The sequence below is a fragment of the Scyliorhinus canicula genome, chromosome 10 (genome assembly GCF_902713615.1).
Source record: "Scyliorhinus canicula chromosome 10, sScyCan1.1, whole genome shotgun sequence".
Taxonomy (NCBI): Eukaryota; Metazoa; Chordata; class Chondrichthyes; order Carcharhiniformes; family Scyliorhinidae; genus Scyliorhinus; species Scyliorhinus canicula.
In genome coordinates this window covers 131,896,256-131,918,172 of record NC_052155.1, presented here as the reverse complement: position 1 = coordinate 131,918,172, position 21,917 = coordinate 131,896,256, and the positions used below count along the sequence as shown (strand labels likewise).

Sequence of the window (21,917 nt, the reverse complement as noted above, 5' to 3'; positions counted from 1 at the left end):
CTTATGTAGTTACATTATATACCTTGTTTTTCCCTATTATGTATTTTCTTTTATTCCCTTTTATTCCCATGTACTCAATGATATGTTGAGCCGCTCGTAGAAAAATACTTTTCACTGTACCACGGTACACGTGACAATAAGCAAATCCAATCCAATCCAACCTTTTCCATAAGACCAGAATAAATAGGAACAGGAGTAGGCCGTTTGGCCCCTCGAGCCTGATCTGCCATTCAATAGGATCATGGCTGATCTGATATTTCCTGCATTTATCCTGTAACCCTTTGATTCTCTTACTGATCAAGAATCTATCTATATTAAATATACACAAGGGCTCTACCCACACAGTCCGTTGTGCCAAAGAGTTCCAAAGACTCTCAAACCTCAGAGAGGAAATTCCTTCTCATTTCAGTCTTAAATTGGCACCCTTTCATTCGGAGACTATGCTCTCTGGTCCTAGACTTCCCATGAGGGTAAACATCCTCTCAGCATTTATCCTGTCAAGCCACTTAAGAAGCCTATTTGTTTCAATGAGATCACTTCTGATTCTTCTAAATTCCAATGAGGACAATTATAACTTGTTTAACCTTGTATCTTAAGACAATCCCTCCATACTGAGAATCATCCTCGTGAACCTTCTCTGTGCCTCCTCCAATGAAATAATATCTTAAATAAGGGGACAAAACTGCTCACAGGGCTCCAGATATGATCTCACCAGTACTTTGTGCAGGTACAGCAAGACTTTCCTACTCTTATACTTCAACCCGCTTGCAATAAGAGCCAACTTTCCATTTGTCTTCCTGATGACCTGCTTCACCTAGAATCATAGATTAGAATCCCTACAATGCAGAAGGAGGCCATTAGGCCCATTGAGCCTGCACCAGCCCTCACACCAATAAAGCACCCTACCTAGACCCAATCCCTCGCTCCTATCCCCGTAACCCAACCTAACTTTTTGGACATATTAATATGACCAATTCACCTAATCTGCACATCTTTGGGCTGTGGAAGGAAACCGGAGCACCCAGAAGAAATCCACAGACAGAGGGAGCAAGTGCAAACTCCACACAGTCACCCAAGGCCGAATTGAACCTGGGTCCCTGGTGCTGTGAGGCAGCAGTGCTAACCACTGTGCCTCCCCCAAATCTCACACCTGTGTGCCAGATTTTTGTGTTTCGTGCACAAATACCCTCAAATCCCTTTGTGTTGCAGCTTTCTGCAGAATTTCTCCATTTAAATAATATTGTGTTTGGAACCTCTGAGTGCATCAGGGTGTATGCATCGTGCATGCTGCCTGGGTATCGTTCACAGATGTGCATGATGTGCGGCTGTTGTTCGCCCACCAACTTCATATTAACAGGATGCAACCCCTTCCTGTTAATGAACGGCATACCCTGTCGAGCCAATGGCATGCATACTATCAATAACCCCCTGGACCTGGGACTTGCCAGTGATGGCAGACAATCCAGAAGTCCAGGCATCCAAGTTAAAGTGAATGTCGGTAGATGCCTGCATGCATAGGGTATCTGTGACATCTCTGTTTACCTGTGGACTGTGACGTAGAGCCATCTAGGCTAGAAAAAATAGCTCTGTGTTCTCTCTCAACAGATGTTGTCTGACCTGAGATTATCCAGCTTTTTCTGTTTTTGCCCCCTATTTGCACAGTTAACCTGCGTTTTAGTGCTCCGCTACCCTTCACAGTTTCCCCTCACCCAGTACCACCTGCTCCCTCCCCCAACCCCTTCTACATCATGTAGATGACACTGCAGCCCTGTCTCCATCAGTGACTTGCACCCTGCCCTTGATGTGCAAAGCTTCTCTCCTCACTACTGTACCTGTCGATGCCAAATGGGGTACCAGTGGCTGCCATAACGAGTGTTAGCAGTGGGCTCTGTGGCCACATCCTCGTTTTCCCAGTGGGGTCAACTTTGAGTGTTACCATTGAGTGAGTCTTGTGCCTTCCCACCAGAATGGTGGTAGCTGCTTCTATGGTGGAGACATTCATACTGTGCAGGTATGCAGCTCTAAGCCAAGGGACTGATGTTCTACAGATGGGAGTCTTTGAGGAATGTGTGCCTTTGCTGGAAGTTTGACTGCAATCTGAAGTGAAGCATGGATGTAACACACAGTTAGTGACAGGGAGCCCTTTCAGGTTTCCTGGTGCGCAAGGGATCCAAACATTCATGTGGTGTGATACCTATGGGGCGTGGTTGACCTGCATGGCCTGGAGTGATCATTTGAACCTCAGGAGTAGGTTAGCTGATAGTCTGACGAGTGAGGCTGTTACTCTGATGGGCTGTGTGCCAGGGAGGGTTCTAGTGACCACCAGTGCATATGTCCTTTGTGTGGATCAGCTCTGTTAATCCCCTGCTTCCTCTGCTGTGGAGCTGTGTGTCTAAGGAGTGCAATGAAGAGTCCCAACACCTGGTGGTCTGGTGATTGAGCATGGCCGTGCCCATCCTCCTGATTGTACTGCTGGCTCATGAAGGTTTCCAGATGAGCAAGATACCTACACGATGAGGAGACCTCAGAGCATTTCCAGGATACTGGCAGCAGTCAACTGTTTAAACATTCAGGAGCCTGTAACACCTAAGGGGTGAGTTGCTAGACTTTTACAGCAGCAATGAGAGGTTCAGCCACACCATACAATCCCGAAGGGGACACCTCTAGTCCTCACCCTTGCCAGCAAGTCGACGTTCACTAGACCCAGAGCTCCAGGCACATAGCCCGCAGCAAGTCCGGAGACATTGAAAACGGCACTTATCTCCTTGCTCCTGGCCTCAAAGGCCATGATGCCAGGATGCTGTTTGTAAATACTTCCACCAAATCACTCCCACTTGACTCCTGGCTGGGAGGGACGGTGCATAATGGCAGTGGGGCTGGGGGTGGTGGGGGGAGATTAAGTCTTCCAGCCCGCTAATAGCTTTGAAATGAATGCAAAGGAGCTGTTTGCAAGTTCTCCGCTGTGGCCAGCAGGGCGGGACCAGAGACTAGGGACAGATGTGCTGCCCCAGCGCCAATCATGCTTTTGGCCTGACGTGGGATTCTCCGCCTGATTGGTCTTCCGAATCTTAACGGCAGGGAATGGAGTAGTCCGGCCGCTGTTTTTTTAGAAGAAATGTTGCACTGAGGCTCTCTTGGGTGGACTTAAAAGATGCCATCAGATTATTCTGAAAAAGAATAATCCCCTATGTCCTAGCCAATATTTATCACTCAATCAAATTATCTGGTCCTTATCACAATGTTCTTTTTGGAAATTCACGGTGTGCAATGGCTGATGATCTTCCCACATTACAATAGTGACAACGGGCACAACTCCATGGCCTTGTTGTGCCCGACTTGATGTCGGGATGAGGCTGTTGACCTTTGACGAGATTCGTGACGCTCGAAACATCTCACGGGATTCAATGGAATCTTGCGACACATCGCAATCTGGATCTCGCCCTTCAAATATGCCCGGATTCATCAGCCTTGCCAGTGAAGCCTCAACCGGGCGCCATTTCATACCGGTTGACAAAATTGTGAACCAGTCATGATGGCACGTTGGGCATTTAGCCCCCTGGGTCATCAGGGACAGGGTATGGTGATATCCCGGAACGCCATTGGACAACATGGCACTGCCAACCTGGCACTGCCAGAGTTCCCAGGTGGCATGTCAGGTTGTGGCAGGAGCGGTGCCAGGCTGATAGTGCCAAGGTGCCAGGTTGCCCATGCCAGGGGTCGGACCAGGGGCTTTGCCCATAAGGGATGAGGTGAGGGGGGAGCTTGAGGACCCTGAAAGAGCTAAGTTGGATGAAGTGGTGGGGGGTGCTCCTGAGGCCACGGTGTTCATCGCCGAGACCCAAGAAAATGGCAAAGTGCCATTGAATGAGATGCAATTGAGTGCCATGGGGGGGTGGGGGGGGGGGCACAATAGCACCGTGGCTATCACTGTTGCTTCACAGCACCAGGGTCCCAGGTTCGATTCCCGGCTTGGGTCACTGTCTGCACATAGTCTGCACGAGCTCGTGGGTTTCCTCCACATGCTCCAGTTTCCTCCCACAAGTTCCAAAAAACGTGCTGTTAGATGGATTGAACATTCTGAATTCTCCCTCTGTGTACCCAAGCAGGAGCCAGAGTGTGACGATTCGGGGCTTTTCACAGTAACTCCATTGCAGTGTTAATGTCAGCCTACCTGTGACAATAAAGATTAGAAACAAAACGAATAGCGGGATCTTTCTGGACGCTGTTTTAATTTGAGACTACTGAATCATGCCCAATATTTCAAAAAGACTGAGTTGGCTATGAAGGGCATCTTAAGATCATGAAAGTCCTTTTGTTTAGAATGTTTAAAAATTGAGTAGTCATCAACACACACTCGTTCATGAAGTTTACAAGATCAATATCTGGCCTCATGTTGGTTTATTGTACCTCTGAAACGAAGGTGCCAAGCAAGACAAAGTGTTAATAGGAAAGGGAAACAAGAAAAAATGGCAAAAAGTGGTAATGTTAGTTGTGTCCCAGAATATGATGAAGGAAAGGGAGGTAGACCCTAGGATATAGATCACCTCATCAATTATGTACTGATAGATGATTCCCATCCCCCAGGGCCAGCCCACAACAGCACCTCTTTTAATGGCTCTGATGTAAATATTCTCCTCTTGTCAAACAGAAAATGGGAATGTTTCTTCAAATTTAAAATTATTGAGCTCAGTATTAAGCCCAGAAGACTGCAAACTGATTGATAGAAAGTGAGATCAGAGTAGGATTGACATTGAGAATTAAAATGTTAAGTGTAGACTCAACCTAGGCATTCAGCAAAGCCATCACCCAATATGCATTTAGTCTGTCCAGAGCAGAGGAGACCGCAGTGTAAGCAGTGAATAAGAATAACAAGGCAGAAGAAGTACAAGTAAAACTGGGGTGGAAGGTTTGCCTATTTCCCCCTTTTCCCTTTATCGTGTTCAGTTCCTTTTTAAACGCTGTTCATTGGTAATACCTTCCCTTCCTGAGAAACATTGACTAACTCGCTTCTGTTTCTCCATATATGCTGCTTGACCTCTTGTGTGTGTCCAGCATCTTCTGTTCCTTTTGTCTTGCACATATTGTTTGATTTTTTTGACAGTTGTCACTTAACGGGTAGCACAATGGTTGGCATAGTTACTTCACAGCTCCAGGGTCCCAGGTTCGAATCCAGGCTTGGGTCACTGTCTGTGCGGCGTCTGCACGTTCTCCCCGTGTCTGCATGGGTTTCCTCCGGGTGCTCCGATTTCCTCCCACAGTCCAAGGATGTGCAGGTTAGGTGTGTTGGCAATGATAAATTGCCCTTAGTGTCCAAAAAGGTTCGGTGGGGTTACTGGGTTATGGGGATAGGGTGGAGACGTGGACTTAAGTAGGGTGCTCTTTCCAAGGGCCGTTGCTAACTTGATGGGCCGAATAGCCTCTTCCTGCACTGTAAATTCTATGTTCTGCGTAACTTCCTGAGGATGAAATTCAACTTTGACAAGGGCTGCAACATGGACAAAGGTGGATCAGTGGACCTGTTGTACAACTTGCCTGATTATCCTTATTCTTGACTAACCCGTAAAGACTAACCCATACACCATCAAACTGGTTCAGATTAATAATAGGTAGTGTTACATTCTAGTGCGTTGCAATCATTGAGTCAGTACACCAAAGAACATCTAGTTCGTGACTAGTTGCGATTTATCAAATTACAATAACGTGAATAGAAAACAATACTATTACTACTGATGAACTGTAAACTGTTAACAACTAGAATACAAGAGCTATCACTAAACACAACTATCCACGATGACTTCTCACTCAGACTTTCTCCGAGCTTGCCGTGAAACTTGGTGTAGTACTACTGCCACCTGCTGGTTGGAGGTCGAACATATTAACATGCAGAATTGATTATGCATGTCATTACAGTTCATGATCATTAATAAATATATTGTTGCTGCTAACTTTGTTCATTTTGAAACTATTTGAACTCCAAGGTGCCAAGCTGTGAATTAAAGATTGCTAAGAAGAAAACTGTTATCTATTATTTTTCTAACTGTTAAGCATTACTCTTTTCACCCCCGTCCATATCTCCTGGTTATTACTGCAGCGCACAACTGCAAACAGCCAGAGACACCTGCTCATACCAATGTAGTTGGGATGGATCTTCCTTCACTGGGTTATGTATTGCTGTACACTTGCCAGCCTGGATTCTTCTTAGCTGGAGGATCAGAACACAGAGCCTGCAGGTCTGATGGAACATGGACAGGAAAACCACCAATCTGTCATGGTAAGATTTTTTTTTAAAAGCCTCCAGTTTGGCCTTGTCACTTTCATTGATCGCTTGAGTGCATAATACTTTTGTTGAAAATGTTATATTAGTAGATGCAGAAGAACTAAGAGGAGATTATTGCAACTCTCAGCTACCCATGTGTCACTCACAGTTTCTAAATTGCCATTTAAGATTCATGTAGTAAGCTTCCTTCTGTCAGCTTACCAAATTATTAAAAAGTCATTGTATGCCTAGTGATAGTCAACTTTTGGTGTCCTTATGATCTAAATGTATTCTTGTGAATAATGTTAAAATAAGATAAAACTAATAATCCACCTTTAAAGAAACTAATGGCTCACTGGCAGAAATATTGCTTCTTGAAGCCAATTATTAAGGTTCACAAAAATAAAATACAGAAATCTATCTAGTTGTCACACTGGTAAGGAATTAGCGTATCTTCCAACTGAAAAAGTACAAATTCAATTATTATTTTTGAGGATCTTTCAATGCATGGTCAGGACTTTGATGAAGTAATTTAGTGTTGACGAAGACAGTGCAGTGGACTTTGAAAGGCACTTGATAAAGCAGCACTGATCAGATGAATTCAGAAAATAGAAGCATGATATTAAAGTGTTGATGGTGATTCGGATAGTGGCTCAGGGATAGGAAACACAGAGTAGAGTTGAGCAAATGCTTTCCTGACTCAAAAGAAGAATGAAGTGGGGTCCTCTAAATTAAGACCGCTGATTTTCTTGTTAAATATAAATGACCTGCATTTCGGTGTAGGAAGTTTTCAGTTGAAGCAAAATCTGTCAAAGCAATAAATAGGAAGCACAACATATTTGGACTGGTAGAATGGAAAGACACATGGAAAACAAAATTGAATGCAGATAACCATAACGTTTTGCACTTTGTGAAGAACAACATGGACTGGCAATAAAATCTGAAGAGGTTTACCAGATGTTACCAGGGCTAAGGGACTTCAGTTATGTGGAGAGATTGGAGAAGCTTAAATTATTTTCTATTGAGTGAGAAAGCTAACTGAGGCATTGAAAGTTATGAGGCCTTCGACAGAGCAAGGGGGTGAAAATATTTCCTTGTGGGTTCGTAAGCAGAGGTCACAAATTTAAAATAATTCTCAAATGATGAAAGAGGAATGAGGCAACATTTTTTCATGCAGATTTTTTAACACGCTAATTGAAAGGATGATGGAATGAGATTCCATTTGTGCTTTCAAGAAGCAATTGAACTTGACCTTGAAGGGGGTTAATTTGCAGGATAAATTAGGTAAAGCTAGCATCGGGGCTAAATTAGATGGCCCTTTCAAAGAGGCAGCACAGGCATGATAGGCCAAATGGCCTCTGTCTGTGCTGTCAGGGTCTAAATATTATGATGATTTTGATGATTACTGGTAGTTTTCTATTTATTTATTTTTAAACTGAAAGAACCTGATTTAACATGAGCACCGTGACTTGGACAGAGCATCATCTGTCGCAAATTGAGCTTTTAACTCCAGCCAACATTTTGGATTCAGGTTCATTGGAATAATTATGGGCGGTTTCCCAGGCATTGCCCAGGAGTGGCTAATAGGTGGCTGCTGCAAGCTTCTGATAGGGAATCCAGCAATGGTAGACAAATATAGAGAGCTGATGGGAGCGGCATTTGAGAGTTTTTCTGTTGTACAATGTAATTGCAGGGTAAAACCTAGACCAGATTTGTTATAATGTAGAATTTTGTCAGAATTTCCGCAAGTGCTCCCCAGTTTTTTTGTCATGATGTCGATGGAAGAAACAATGGACAAACTGCTGACCTGGCCATTTGCTCCATTTCTCCAGAGTTTCTGCTGACCTTTTACCAGACTTATGATGAGTGATCTGGGGAACTCACACGGAATTACTGGCATATGTATCAAAAAGATGTATTGATATTCTACTTGAGAACTTTCTCACTTTTGATTCTCATAGCTGGTTCAAAGAGATCAGAGAAAAGCAACAGACCTTCAATTGGAACCCCAAGCCCCAAGCTAAATGGTAGGTTCATTTTATTTAAACACTGACAGATTTAGTTATCTAATTACATAATAATAATATAATCATAATCGCTTATGGTCACAAGTAGACTTCAATTAAGTTACTGTGAAAAGCCCCTAGTCGCCACATTCCGGCGCCTGTTCAGGGAGGCTGGTACGGGAATTGAACCCGCGCTGCTGGCCTTGTTCTGCATTACAAGCCAGCTGTTTAACCCACTGTGCTAAACCAGCCTCTAAACCAGTGTAGATGAGGTATTACAATTTTAGTGGTTTGTTCGAACTTTTTGATGTTTGTTTTAATACCAAGTTATTGTGATGCATTCGAAGTTGCTTTATTTTGGCATTTTCAATGTCAAACTATATGGACATAATAAAATATATTAACATTGTGATATTTCACGAACTGAAAACCCACGACATACAGGTTGATTTGTACTTCATTGTGACCTCACTGTAGAACTGAAGATTCCTTTCATTTTATTCTCATTAAAATTAGGAATATTCTCTAATGGGGCGTTCCATTGTTTTATTTTTAGCTGAGATTTTCTCAGATGCATATTAAAAATGTGGCTGTTGACTGAGGAATTAAGAAGTAGCAAGAAAAAATCTACAGTTCAACTGGCAAATAAATACTTTTGTTCTTAGAATATTAAAAGATTTTCTGAGCATTGAAATAAATTATGGCCGGATTCTCTATTGCGAGTTCGTCCTGCTACCGCTGTTAGCGAGGACGGACAATTTGACACTCAGCCAAATCTCTCATTCACTGCAGCATCCCGCTGCCATGAACGGACAGAGAATCCCACCTTATACCTCTAATGCTCAGGCTTGCAACTGGCCTTCAAACGTATAATGTATAACAGTTACATTGAAAGATCTTCTGTTCTTTTAATAACTGTTCAGTAATAAACACGGTATCACCAACAACAGTCCTTAAGTGTATCAAGACAGATTTCTACCTATTAAAAAAATCAATACTTATTTCAGTTTTTAACAGTTTATAGTGAACACCTGTTATTCTCCCAAGTGTTGGGAAAAGTCAAAGGATAGTCTTAGGTTAGCTGTGTAATTATTGGTAAATTGTCACCTATCGGGTTTCACCTTCCAACAAATCAATTATGAATGGAAATCTAACCCAAACTAATAAGATGAAAAAAATCTCCTGAGCTAGCTGTAAGAACCTTAGAAAAGTAATTGAGTCACTCTCAAGCCAATTCCAATGGATATTAGTACATTTCTGTGTAATTTAATACCAAATTTTCAATCTTGCTTGGAGACACCGAATTATAAATGGTGGACCAACAAGCACTTAATTGAAAATTTTCTGAAGGCACAAAATTGAAGCAGAATCTAGGGAGTTGTAAATTCTATGTGTATTGTCCTAGCAATACTGACTTGGTACGAAAAGTGAGAAGATGTGTAATTTCGTATCATTAATATTCCTTGCTATGATAAACCATTTTTGTCGTGTTCGTAGATGGTGTACTCCAAGTGAAATAAAGATAACAGTGATGAGGGATCAAACATTGGTGGGAACCAAAACAGGCAGCATTTGCATCAGTGACTTGTAAAACACTCCGTCCAAAATTCAGTTCCATTGGCTTCAATGGAACTGAATCTTGGGTTCAACAACTGCAATTCTGTTTGTATTGCATCCACCCCCAAGTTCAATTTTAGCCACGTCTTTTATTTTCGTAATTTGTTAAACTGTACTTTTCTGATTCATCACTAACATGCTTCTTTTTTACAGTTCCAGATGATGTATTTGCCCCATATTATATTTGGAAGGGGTCTTATAATTACAAAGGAAAGAAACAGCCCATGACGTTGACCATTACGAGTTATAACACTTCAACAAGCAGAGTAAATGCCACTCTCACAAACAGTCATATGGAGTTGCAGCTTTCAGGTACAGATTTATCATCAATTTTCTAAAGTTGAGCAGTGCGGATAGGAATGGTGTCTTCTCTGGCACTGGTCTTCCAGCAGCTTTCTTCTGGAGAGCAATTGAGATTGGGAAGACTGAGTAATCCTCAGTTGTCAGACATAGGACATACAGTGCAGAAGGAGGCCATTCGGTCCATTGAGTCTGCACCGACCCATTTAAGCCTCACTTCCACCCTATCCCCGTAACCCAATAACCCCTCCTAACCTTTTTGGTCACTAAGGGCAATTTATCATGGCCAATCCACCTAACCTGCATGTCTTTGGACTGTGGGAGGAAACTGGAGCACCCGGAGGAAACCCACGCAGACAGGGAATCGAACGTGGGACCCTGCCGCTGTGAAGCCACAGTGCTGCCCTGACCTCGAGGTTTTGAGACCAATTGTATGTCCTACTGTCTGCACTGGCTCAAAATTGTTAATTCAGAACAGCCTGGGCGTAACTCTATCACCTTCCTGGTTGCAAAGCTCAGCTACTCACTTGGATAAACGTGCGGAGTGAGCCGTGATGGGAGTTTCAATTTCTTTCTATGGTGTAGTAGATATGTGAGAATGTGACCTATCATAGAATACAGACATTATTCTGTACAATACAGCTACTGTATTTCTATGTGCAACATAGTATGTGGCACAGTTGATAGCACTGCTACCTCACAGCGCCAGGGACCCAGGTTCAATTCCAACCTTGGGTGACTGTCTGTGTGGAGTTTGAACTTTCTTCCCGTGTCTGCATGGGTTTTCTCTGGGTGCTCCGGTTCCCCCCACACCCCAAAGATGTGCAGCTCAGGTGGAATTGACCATGCTAAATATACCCTTAGTGTACAGGGTTGTGTAGGTTGGGTTTTGGGGGAAGGGTGGGGTCAGTGGGAGAGTGGACCTAGGAGGGTTAGTGCAGACTCAATAGACCAGATGGCCTCATTCATGACAGTAGGGATTCTATGAAAGATATGGACCATTGAGCTCTGTTAGTCTAAACCTGTGTTTATACTTCACAAGAGAATTCTCTTCCTGTAATCACCACTTCCTACCTCGCCCTAGTATCCTTAGATATACTTCATTACTTTAAATATCTACATCAAGGGCACAATTCAGCAGAATCCAGATAGCCGGCTCTGCAGTGCCGAGAAAGACCCCACTATTCAATGGCATTTTGCCGGTTTTTTTCCTCGGCGAGCAATTCCCCGTCAAGGCCACTCAAAGTCATTTTCTGCACTGGTTAGCTGAGCTTGCCAATGCAGGAAGACTACCCACAGATCAAGGAGCCATTTTTAAAGGTAGTCCTAATCTGTAACCCAGAGCAGCCTCGGGAGCACCCCCCCCCCCCCCCCACCCCGCAGCCACCCAACTTGCCTCTTCCAGGGACCTCATGCCCCCCCTCAGCCTATCTCTTATGGGAAAGGGCCCCCACCATCCCGGGCTTGGGCATGATCCCTGGCACAAGCAACCTAGTACCTGGCACTGCCAGCACCCCTGGCAGTGTCCAAGTGCCAGGGTACCACAATTCCCATTGCCCGACTACCTGGGACCTCAACTCCTCAGTGACAGCATCCAAGGTGCCATCATGTCTGGTTCATGACTTTGTGAACCAGTACCAAACAACGCCCATTTGAAGCCTCGGTGAATGCCAGGCCCCAGATGAATTGGGAGAGTACTTATTTAAATAAACCTAATGAATAATTTAAATATGTGCACCTGGATCTCGCCCGGCGAGAGTGAGAGACAGATTGTGATGCACTGAGAGATTCTGTAGTATTTTACGACACGTTTTGAGTGTCGCGATTCTCGATGAAGGCGTCTCACAAGATTCAATGGCCTCACCCCAACACCAAGTCAGGCGCGGCGAGGCTGCTGAATCGCTCTCCATGTCTTCCTATTCATATCTATCAATGTTCATTGAATCTTTTCTAATGGAGCTGTATCCATTATGTGGTTGAGTGATTAAAACAACATACATCCATTGATCAGGACAATATTAGAATAATTTATTCTGATCTACATTTCAATGACTTCTACATGCATACAGTACTGATTTACTTTATTGATAATTGGAATCAATGTATGATCTGCAATCATTTCAAATCCTCTCCTTTTCAACCTTAACAGAATAAAAATGAAAGACACGTTCACATTTATATGTTTTTGTATTATCTTCTTCTACACACATTACCTCTTATTTATCCCCATTAAGTTTGATCTGCCCCAGTACAGCTTATAAGTATAATAGTCTAAATCTTTCTGATGATAATTCATCTCTATTAATCTCAATGACTGTTTACCAGTGATTTGTGCCAGTAACAGTCATAATATTGTTTTCTACAGAAATAATATCATTCTCAAATATCATGTGCACCACTGTTGCAGAATAGATTCCTGCAGGATCCCAAGAAAATTATTCCCCATTTATTCCAGTCATTTGGCTTCAGTTCTTGAACCAACATTTGATCTACTGCATAAGGCTACCTAGCTAGTAGCATGTGGGAAATTTTCAATGCTTTCTGAATACTAAATAAACCACATCTACTGGATTGTCCATTCTCAATAGCTTTGTTGCTGCAAAAATATAGATAGATTGGAGAGTTGGGCAGAGAAATGGCAGATGGAGTTCAATCCAGGCAAATGCGAGGTGATGCATTTTGGAAGATCTAACTCAAGAGCAGACTATATGGTCAATGGAAGAGTCCTGGGGAAAATTGATGTACAGAGAGATCTGGGAGTTCAGGTCCATTGTACCCTGAAGGTGGCAACGCAGGTCGATAGAGTGGTCAAGAAGGCATACAGCATGCTTACCTTCATCGGACGGGATATTGAGTACAAGTGTCGGCAGGTCATGTTACAGTTGTATCGGACTTTGGTTAGGCCACATTTGGAATACTGTGTGCAGTTCTGGTCATCACATTACCAGGAGGATGTGGGTACTAGGTATGAAGAAAGGTTGAGTAGGTTAGGATTGTTTTTGTTGGAAAGATGGAGGTTGAGGGGGGACCTGATTGAGGTCTACAAAATTATGAGAGGTATGGACAAGGTGGATAGCAACAAGCTTTTACCAAGAGTGGGGTGTCAATTACAAGGGGTCACGATTTCAAGGTGAGAGGGGGAAAGTTTAAGGGAGACGTGCATGGAACGTTTTTTACGCAGAGGGTGGTGGGGGCCTGGAACGCTTTGCCAGCGGAGGTGGTAGAGGTGGGCACGATAGCATCATTTAAGATGCATCTGGACAGATATCTGAATGGGCGGGGAACAGAGAGAAGTAGATCCTTGGAAAATAGGCAACAGGTTTAGATAAATGATCTGGATCGGTGCAGGCTGGGAGGGCCGAAGGGCCTGTTCCTGTGCTGTAATTTTCTTTGTTCTTTGTATATACAATAAGTTTATAAGACAAAAATTCTTACTGCTGAAGCCATGGTGGCTACATCCAATAATACCTACGCTCTTTAAATGCTCACTTAAGGAGCCAGATTTTTTCCCTCTGTGAATGTAAGGCTAACTGAGGTTTAATACCAGGTCATGACTGACTATTTTCTGAGTGTTGGAACTACAGTTGCTCCCCTTCAGTTTTTTGGCACAGCTAAACTTCAAAAAATATCAATCAAAATATGACTAATGTCTTACATTAATTCCTTCAATGTTGTAGGAGATATCCCATCCAACCGAGGAATCTTGTGAGCACTTCTTTTTTGATTGCTGCGTAAAACGTCCATGTAATAGTTTCTAGCTCTTAATTTAGTGGAGCTATTAATCCATTTAAATAAATTATTCATGGCTGTTATTAATCCAAACCAGACAGAAGGATGTTATAAGATTACATTAAGTGTAATTTTTAGACTTCTTAAGTGTTGTGAATTACAGACCCATTTACATTGAAAGGAATTTATTTCAAGTTCTAATTTGTAAAAACTGATGTGAAGAATTTGTTCAATACCTCTGCACATTCTGATCATCCATCAAGCCAGGCAGCATCTGGAGAGAGAAACAGAGTTAACGCTTTTGGTCAATGACCTTCCATCATAACTGGGCAAAGTTGGAAATGCAATAGCTTTTAAATAAGCGAAAGGAGGAACCAAAGGGAAGGTCTGTAATAGGTTGAAAAACAGGAGAGATTCTGGGAGAAATTGCCCGGGTATTCACGCCGGCAGGATCTTCCAGTCCCACCGACAGCGCACTCTTGCCACGGGTTTCCCGACAGTATGGGGTGGATTCAATGGGAAATCCCATTGACAGCATTGGGACCAGAAGATCCTGCCACCGGCCAACAGCGAGCCACCTCCCATCACCAAGAAATACGCAACAGTGGGGCCAGAGAATCTTGCTCCTTATGACAAAAGGATGTATGCAGAGATATTCCCAGAGTGAGTGGCAGCATGTTAAACAGCTACCATTTGAAATCAAAAATGAGGGAATGAGAGTAAAAGACAGGTTATAGTCTGAAATTATTGAACTCAATGTTGAACCTGGAAGGCTATAAAATGCCTAATTGAACATTGCGGTGCTGTTCCTCAAGTACACACAACCTCACTGGAACACTACAGAAGGATTTTCAAGGCTTACAAACTTCATTGAACACTTTGTTCTTCTGATTCTAGCCTCATGTGCATCACCCCCTCCTTTGTTTCACCTCCGGACTTTACTTCTGGACTGCCTAGGTCCTACACTCTGGAAATCCATTTGAAATCTCTCTGCTTCTCTTCCTCCCTCCCCTTCTTTAAAACCCTTTTTAAAATTCACCTTTCGAGCTTCGGTTACCACTTTCATTTCTTATTTATTGTGCATTGGTGAAGCATATTGGGATAATTATCTACAGTGAAGGCACAATTTAATTGCATGCTTTTCTACACAGCTCAAAATACAGTTTTAAGCAGCCAGCTTAAGGTTTTAACATCTCTTTAAATATAGTGTATTCTCCAGTCCACTTGTAACAACTTTGTAAAGTCAAAGTGTAGCAAATTGATTTGTCGATTTCAGACATCCATGTGACCTGCTATATCTATTAAAAAGAATGTGATGTGCTATACTTATTAAAAATTATTATTCTTAAATGTGATTCAAGGACCTGCTGTTCCGTCTTTAGGTATAATTCTTCATTTTTGTTTGCTCCTTTAGGTGTCTACAAAAACCAGGAAGCACGCCTCATGCTTCTAATGTACCACGTGAAGGCATCGCCCCAAGCGTCTATAAACAAGATCAAAGATCAATGGGCTATGGATGGTTATGTAAGTATGCTTCTGTGAGCTCAGTCAGATGGATTCCTCCTGGTAGACTCATTTTATATACTGATTTTAGCTTCCTAAAGATAAATAACTGAGAATTAATCAATTAAATAATCTCAAGAAAACAACTGATATTCGCAAGTACACAGCTGGTCTTTTGCTTCAGTCATTGAGGTAGACTTTGATTTTTTTGCCTATGATGGTTCAAAATGGTTGAGTGTAAGTCAGCAGCCCATTGTATATCTCATTGTATTTTGATTTCCTTTGAAATCGATGGAGAAAATAAAGCATTGAATCAATGGTAAATAGGGAGAGATGTAAAACAGAATGCCAACTCAAAAAGGCGAACACCTGCTGTATTGTGTAAGATGCGCCTGTCATTAAAAAAAAGTAATAAACATTTATTATTTGCCGAATATGAACTTGATGTGGTTAAACTGTTTTTGCTCGGCATCTACTTATCAATATGTAAAAGTTTTAACTGGCTAAAGTAGAAAGGCTTTCATGAGTTTTATAATAATAACGCAAATCCATGTTTACCAAATTTATCCTTGAATATTAGCCGTAATCCAAAAACATAATCACAACTTTATATTTATGTAGTGATTGTAGCATAAAATGTTCCAAGACAACCTACAGGAATCCTAAAATGCAAAATTACATAACCAGGTGATATTAGGCCAGATGGCCAAAAGCTTGGTCAAAGATATTGGCTTTTAAGGGTGTTTTGAAGATGTTACAATCACAGCTGATATTACTACTGGACCAGTCAGATCCCAGAGTGAAACTTGGCTTGATAGATCCTAACATTTTTTTTTAAACCGTGGAGGTAAATTACTCAACATATTCACAGGAGCCTGCTGATGAACCTTTAAACAAGAAAAAATGAACTATATTAGACCAGACAAAAACAGGTTAAAAAGATTGCGATATCTACACAAGAAAATGATTCAAATCACACTATTTCTCCACTCTCGCAATATCTTTACAGGCACATACAAATTCAGGCAGATAAACTGTTTATGTCAACAATAACTTTCAGGGTAAGTACACAATAAATGTCAACCAACTGTGAGGAAAGCAATTTACTGCGGATGCTGAAATCGGAAACAAAAATAGAAAATACCGGAAAATCTCAGCAGGTCTGACAGCATGTGTGGAGAGAGAAGTATGCTAAAGTTTTGAGTCTGAATGGCTTTGACAAAGAATGACCTAGACTCGAAACGATAGCTCCCTTTTCTCTCCACAGATTCTGTCAGACCTGCTGAGATTGTCCAGTATTTTCTGTTTTTGTTTTGAGCCAACTGTGAACTGTGTTCAGACACATCACATTCCAAAGTAAATGACAAATGTGACCAAAGCAGATTCTGTGGATTCCTCAAAACCCACCCATATGCTTGTCACACTGTGATCCAATTGAAATGCTGTCTTTCTCACGGGGGTTTCCAATCTCCACATTTGAAGAGCTTTGCTTAAGAGTTCTCTTCAGACATCATCCCGACTCAAACAGCTTGCACAAGCATTTACCTGCAGGGATTCAATCTCAACAAGTTTGAACTTCTTTTCTCCTGGTTTGCTGAATACTCGCACACTTCACCTTCCAAGCAACTTTCAGAGCTTCAGCCATGCCAAGTGGAACACCACTGCTCCAAAAGGGTATCTTTGCCCGTACAGATTGCAGTATGGAGTCACCAAACTTCGCCTGCCCTCTCACATCTTAAGTGCTTCTCTCGAGCCTACTTCGTTTTAAGGCTGCTCCTCACAACTTTGAGTTTAATTTGGTGCCTTTTTCTCTGCCTCCTTCCCAAAATTTTACTTAACAGGATCTCCTTCTGATCTCTTAGCTGGGAGTATCTTCTGGGACCTCTTTCTATCCCACTTCCTGGTTTTGGACTACCTTCTTGGTTTTGGACGTTCTCCGGGTTCTCCTCTTCATGTTCTGCTCCATGGGACACCTTCTCCTCAAAGATGCTCCTCTTCATGTCATCTGATCTGCAGTTTCATGCTGTTTCACCTCTTGTTTTCTTTTCCTTCTGTGCATGTGCAACCCTTTCCCTGCCGGCGCATGGATAGAAGATCCAAAAATCATTAACAAAAACAAACTATGCATGTGCGGCCATTCTCCAGCTGGCATAGCAGCAGTCTGAATCTCTTGCAGTCTCCACACCCTCCGAGACAGCAGGTAATCTCTAATGCTGACCTAATCAGATTGCTGTGCCTTCAGCTACCTGGGCCCTACACTGTAGAATTCCCTCTCTATACTTCTTTACCTTTTTTTTCTCGTTAAAATCAAAGTCTTTGACCAAGCTTTTCACCCTAATATCACCTGAAGTGGACTGTTATCAAGTTTGCTTTCTAGCGCTGTTGTAAAGTGCTTTGGCATGTTTTGTTATATTAAAGACACTGGGCAGGTATTTCCAGACGTCTCTGCCAGCGATCTTGTCCGGTCTCACCGGCAGTGAGCCAGTTGCGGGTTCCCCGGTGGCGAAACGTGCGAACAATGGGAAACCCCGCAGAAGTTGTAATGGTTGTTATTATTTGAATAGAAGACAGTAATTCTGCAGCACAGGTAAAACATTAACTCTACAATAGACCAGTTGGGCCAAATGACCAGTTTCTGTGTTGCACACTCAAAAGTAACTCATTCAAATCATGCTCATGGAGTGTCAAGCGACAGAGCACCATGTGAGGATGGTTCGCCTCTGTAAACAGGTGCTTGCTGGGTGCATTTTCTCCCTCGGCTTCCTTTCCTCTTTTACTAAAATTTGAAAAGCCTGTCAACATCATGATTTATCATTATTGTTTTTATTTTGCCAGGTTTCTGCTGAGCCTGATGGTGCCACGTACGTGTTTCAAGGATTTATACAGGGTGAAGATTATGGACAGTTTGGAGTACAGAGACTAGGTAAATCCTGGTGATGACCATGTTGAATTCAGAATCATACATACTTCTTTTAATGTGCATTGTAACCTTATTGGTTTCGGAAGGCATGGACTGCACCTGTTTGTGACATTGGGCACCAAGTGCAAGTGTTTTAGAATTCCAACAGTACAGAAGGAGGCCATTCGGCCCATTGAGTCAGCACTGTCCCTCTGAAACAGCACACCTCCAGGCCCACTCCCTCGTCCTATTCCAGCAAAGCCATAACCCCACCTAAATCCACACATCTTTGGACACTAAGATGCAATTTAGCATGGCTAATCCACCTAACCTGCACATCTTTGGAGTGTGGGAGGAAACTGAAGCACCCGGAGGAAACCACCCAGACTCGGGGAGAAAGTGCAAACTCCACACTGTCACCTGAGGCCAGAATTGAACCTGTGTCCCTGGTGCTGTGAGGCAGCAGTGCTAACCACCATGCCGCCCTTTTGCTGCCACTGTCAAAAGTAAAATATCAGAAGTAGGTCAGTCAGGACTCCTGACACACTCCAATTATAATAAAAGTCCTTTTATTATCCTGAACTAATAGCATCCTTCACTTTCTCCAACTGTAAGGAACACTATGGGTAGGGTTTTTCAGCCGTTCCCACTGGCAGGATCTTCTGGCCCCGCTGAAAATGATCTTCCGCCACGGTTCACCGGCAGCAGAATGTGCAAACATTGGGAAACCCCGTTGACAACGGTAGGAACAGAAGTTCCTACTGCCAGCCAATAGGCGAGCTGCCTCTGTCATGGGAAAACACCCCACGGGGGAGGGTGGGGTGTGGAAATTCCTGCTCATTGTATCCTGCCAGGTGGTTTAGAGGTGAGACGTAGGTGAAACAGATTAGATTCGCACACTGGCACACAGAACAAGTGGAGCTAAAGGATGATTCAGAAATTGCTTTGATTTGTTCATCATTTATTTGTCCCCATTCTATGGCCCCAGTCCAATGTTTGTTGATTTCTTGTGAGGCATCTGCCCCAAACAAACTGATAACAGGACAAGGAGGAAATATGGGAAGAGCCACTATCTAAATATCCTGTGCCACTGCTGTATTTGTTTTTTCAAATGTACATGTTTTTTAAGAAAACTAAACTGCTGTTGACGTTTTTGCTACTGCTTTAACTGGCTTTACTTAAGCAGACTTTATTTATCTCCCTGTTCTGTACACAATCTCTGGCTGAGAATGTAGATAAACCCCAGTTAAATGTTTTATCTCTCCCATACCACAAAGTCATCTATTACTAAAACAGTGACCTTGAGATAGCCCTGAACTTTTGTCCCTTATTTTGATCTCTGCTTGTATTTTACTGCAATGGGATGTGATCTCGGAAGATTTTTTCCCACACCTTACTCTCTTTGTGATGCACTACTTCTAGATTATTGCTTAACTAGCATATTTGCTAGTTCTGTAAATTCAGACAGAAGAGGAAAAAATTTCACCAGTGGTAACATTGCAGCCAGATTTTACCTATGAGTATTTATGATGTCTGCTGCAACTATGGTTGGGAATTCTTTGTTCTATCGAGCTTCTGCATAAAAATCACCATTCTCCTAATTTTTGTAATTATTTCTTTTAGCAACTGATGTTACAAAACGTGAGCACTACACCAGTACCTTCCTCATGTAGCTATTCACCATGCATAAGCCTACATAAGGGGCTGGATTCTCTTCACCCTGACACCGAAATCGCGTCCGGCGACGGGGCAGAGAATCCACTTTCCCGCATGAAATGGGACCGGGCGCTGGTTCCGCGATTCTCCGCCCTCTGAAAAGCGGCGTACTCGTGCCGATTTTCCGCCACCTGAGGCCCTTGCCTGACGCTCGCCCCTCTATTCTCCATCCCCAACCGGCCGAATTCCCGACGGCGTGGACCACTCATGGTCCCACCATCCGTGATACCTGTGTGGCGCCCACAATCGGGGAAGAGCCAATCGGAGGGCAGCGGGGCCTTATTCAGCACTGGGATTTCTTTTGTGCGGGTTGGGCGAGCGGCCGATCGGGGGCACTATTTCTACAGTCCAGGTCCACGGTCTGAGTCTGCCATGGAGCTCTGCACAGCCGCTGGTGGCCGCCGCCGTGTGCATATGAGGCCTCTGACCCAGAAGTGTCGGGGGCCGTATCAGCAGCTGGAGCTGCGAACTCCACGACAGCTGCCTGCTAGCCCTCTGCAAGGCTGTGAATCTGTAGCCTTTTGATGCCAGTTTTCGGCAGCGTGGGGACATAGTCCAAAAAACAGAGAATCCAGCCCAAGATTTATCATTAGAAATATCTGGCCATTCGGTATCACAGCCAAACCCAAGCTAGAACCCAATCCTCTTCTTATCTGATACCCAGATATTTTAGCTTCTCCAGGCCAAGCATGCTGGAGGCAAGAACCATTGCCAACCCAGTTGACATCACCACCAAATGAGGGTCAAGAAGAGTTTCAAAAGTGTTTAGTAAATGTTAGAAGCCTGATCAAATGGCCTCGTTGCGCCCGACTCGGTGACGTGACAAATGGGCGGAATACAGATTTGCGTATTTAAGTGAGCAGTTAGACTCACCTATATATGACTACACCACAGTCACCCAAGGCTCGCGATCAAACGCTCGTGCCTGGGAGTCTTCACAGTGACACTGTTTAGCACGAGTCCACACAAACGTGGACCAGGTGTAACGGCATTGGCGGGCTCTCTCAGGTTTTCTGAGGCCCCTAGTGAGGGTCGAGCTCTGGGCAGGTGGTATCGTGGCACTTCCTCTGCCCCTACCAGCCTAGCACTGCCAGCCTGACACCTTGGCATGGCCACCCAACCACCCTGGCAGTGCCACCCTAGCATGGCCAGGGTGCCTGGGTGGCACTGCCAGGCTGACATGGCCTGAATGCCAGGTCGCCCATGCTGGGGATCGAGCCGGGGAGCGCTCTGCTCTTATGAGATTGGTTGAAGGGGGCTCAAGGACCTCTGAACAAGTAAGTTGTGTGGGTTCAGAGGCTGTGGGTTCAGAGGCTATGATGTGAGGTTGAGAGATCAATACGGCATTTGAAAATGGCACCCGATCTATTCCTGATGAGCAGAGCTTTCCTCATCAACGCCAGAAAAAAAAGAGTCCAATTTCATAGCGGGATCGTTCTCGGCGCTGCAGGCATCAGGAAACACCCCACTAAACTCAACCAAAGTGGGACTCTGTTTTTCCTGCATTAAATTGCAACCTGGATGTGCCCCTGCAATTATTAAAAGTATAATGAAAAAAGAGAGCCAGTGCTGAGTCCAATTGCAATTACATTTGCTGAGTAAAGTTTGCAGTAATACCCTCCCTGGAATTTGACAAGTCATTGGCAATCTGCAAACTTTCCTCACACACAGTTCTTAACCTAAAAATGACCTTCAAACATCAACAGCTGACAGACTTTGAAACATAAGTTCATGTCTGTAGTTGAATAAAACAAAGTGCAGAACATCTTGCAATACTCCCATTCTTCTGAAACCATATCATCAACCTTGCTGTGAATAACATCATTTCAGATCTGTCAGTGTGCATATTTTCACACAAATGACTTTGTTGAACATTTCCTCTGCTGGGGTG

At 43.4% G+C, this 21,917-nt stretch overlaps 1 protein-coding gene across 1 annotated transcript in view; it reads left to right on the top strand.

Moving 5' to 3' along the window:
* csmd3b (CUB and Sushi multiple domains 3b) overlaps positions 1–21,917 on the top strand; it is a 2,394,280-nt gene that overhangs the window by 2,355,847 nt on the left and 16,516 nt on the right. Inside the window, exons 69-73 of the mRNA XM_038809755.1 lie at positions 6,092–6,271; positions 8,218–8,283; positions 10,033–10,191; positions 15,323–15,432; positions 18,247–18,334. Of these exons, the coding sequence (XP_038665683.1) occupies positions 6,092–6,271; positions 8,218–8,283; positions 10,033–10,191; positions 15,323–15,432; positions 18,247–18,334 (603 nt within the window). The remainder of the gene's footprint in view (positions 1–6,091; positions 6,272–8,217; positions 8,284–10,032; positions 10,192–15,322; positions 15,433–18,246; positions 18,335–21,917) is intronic.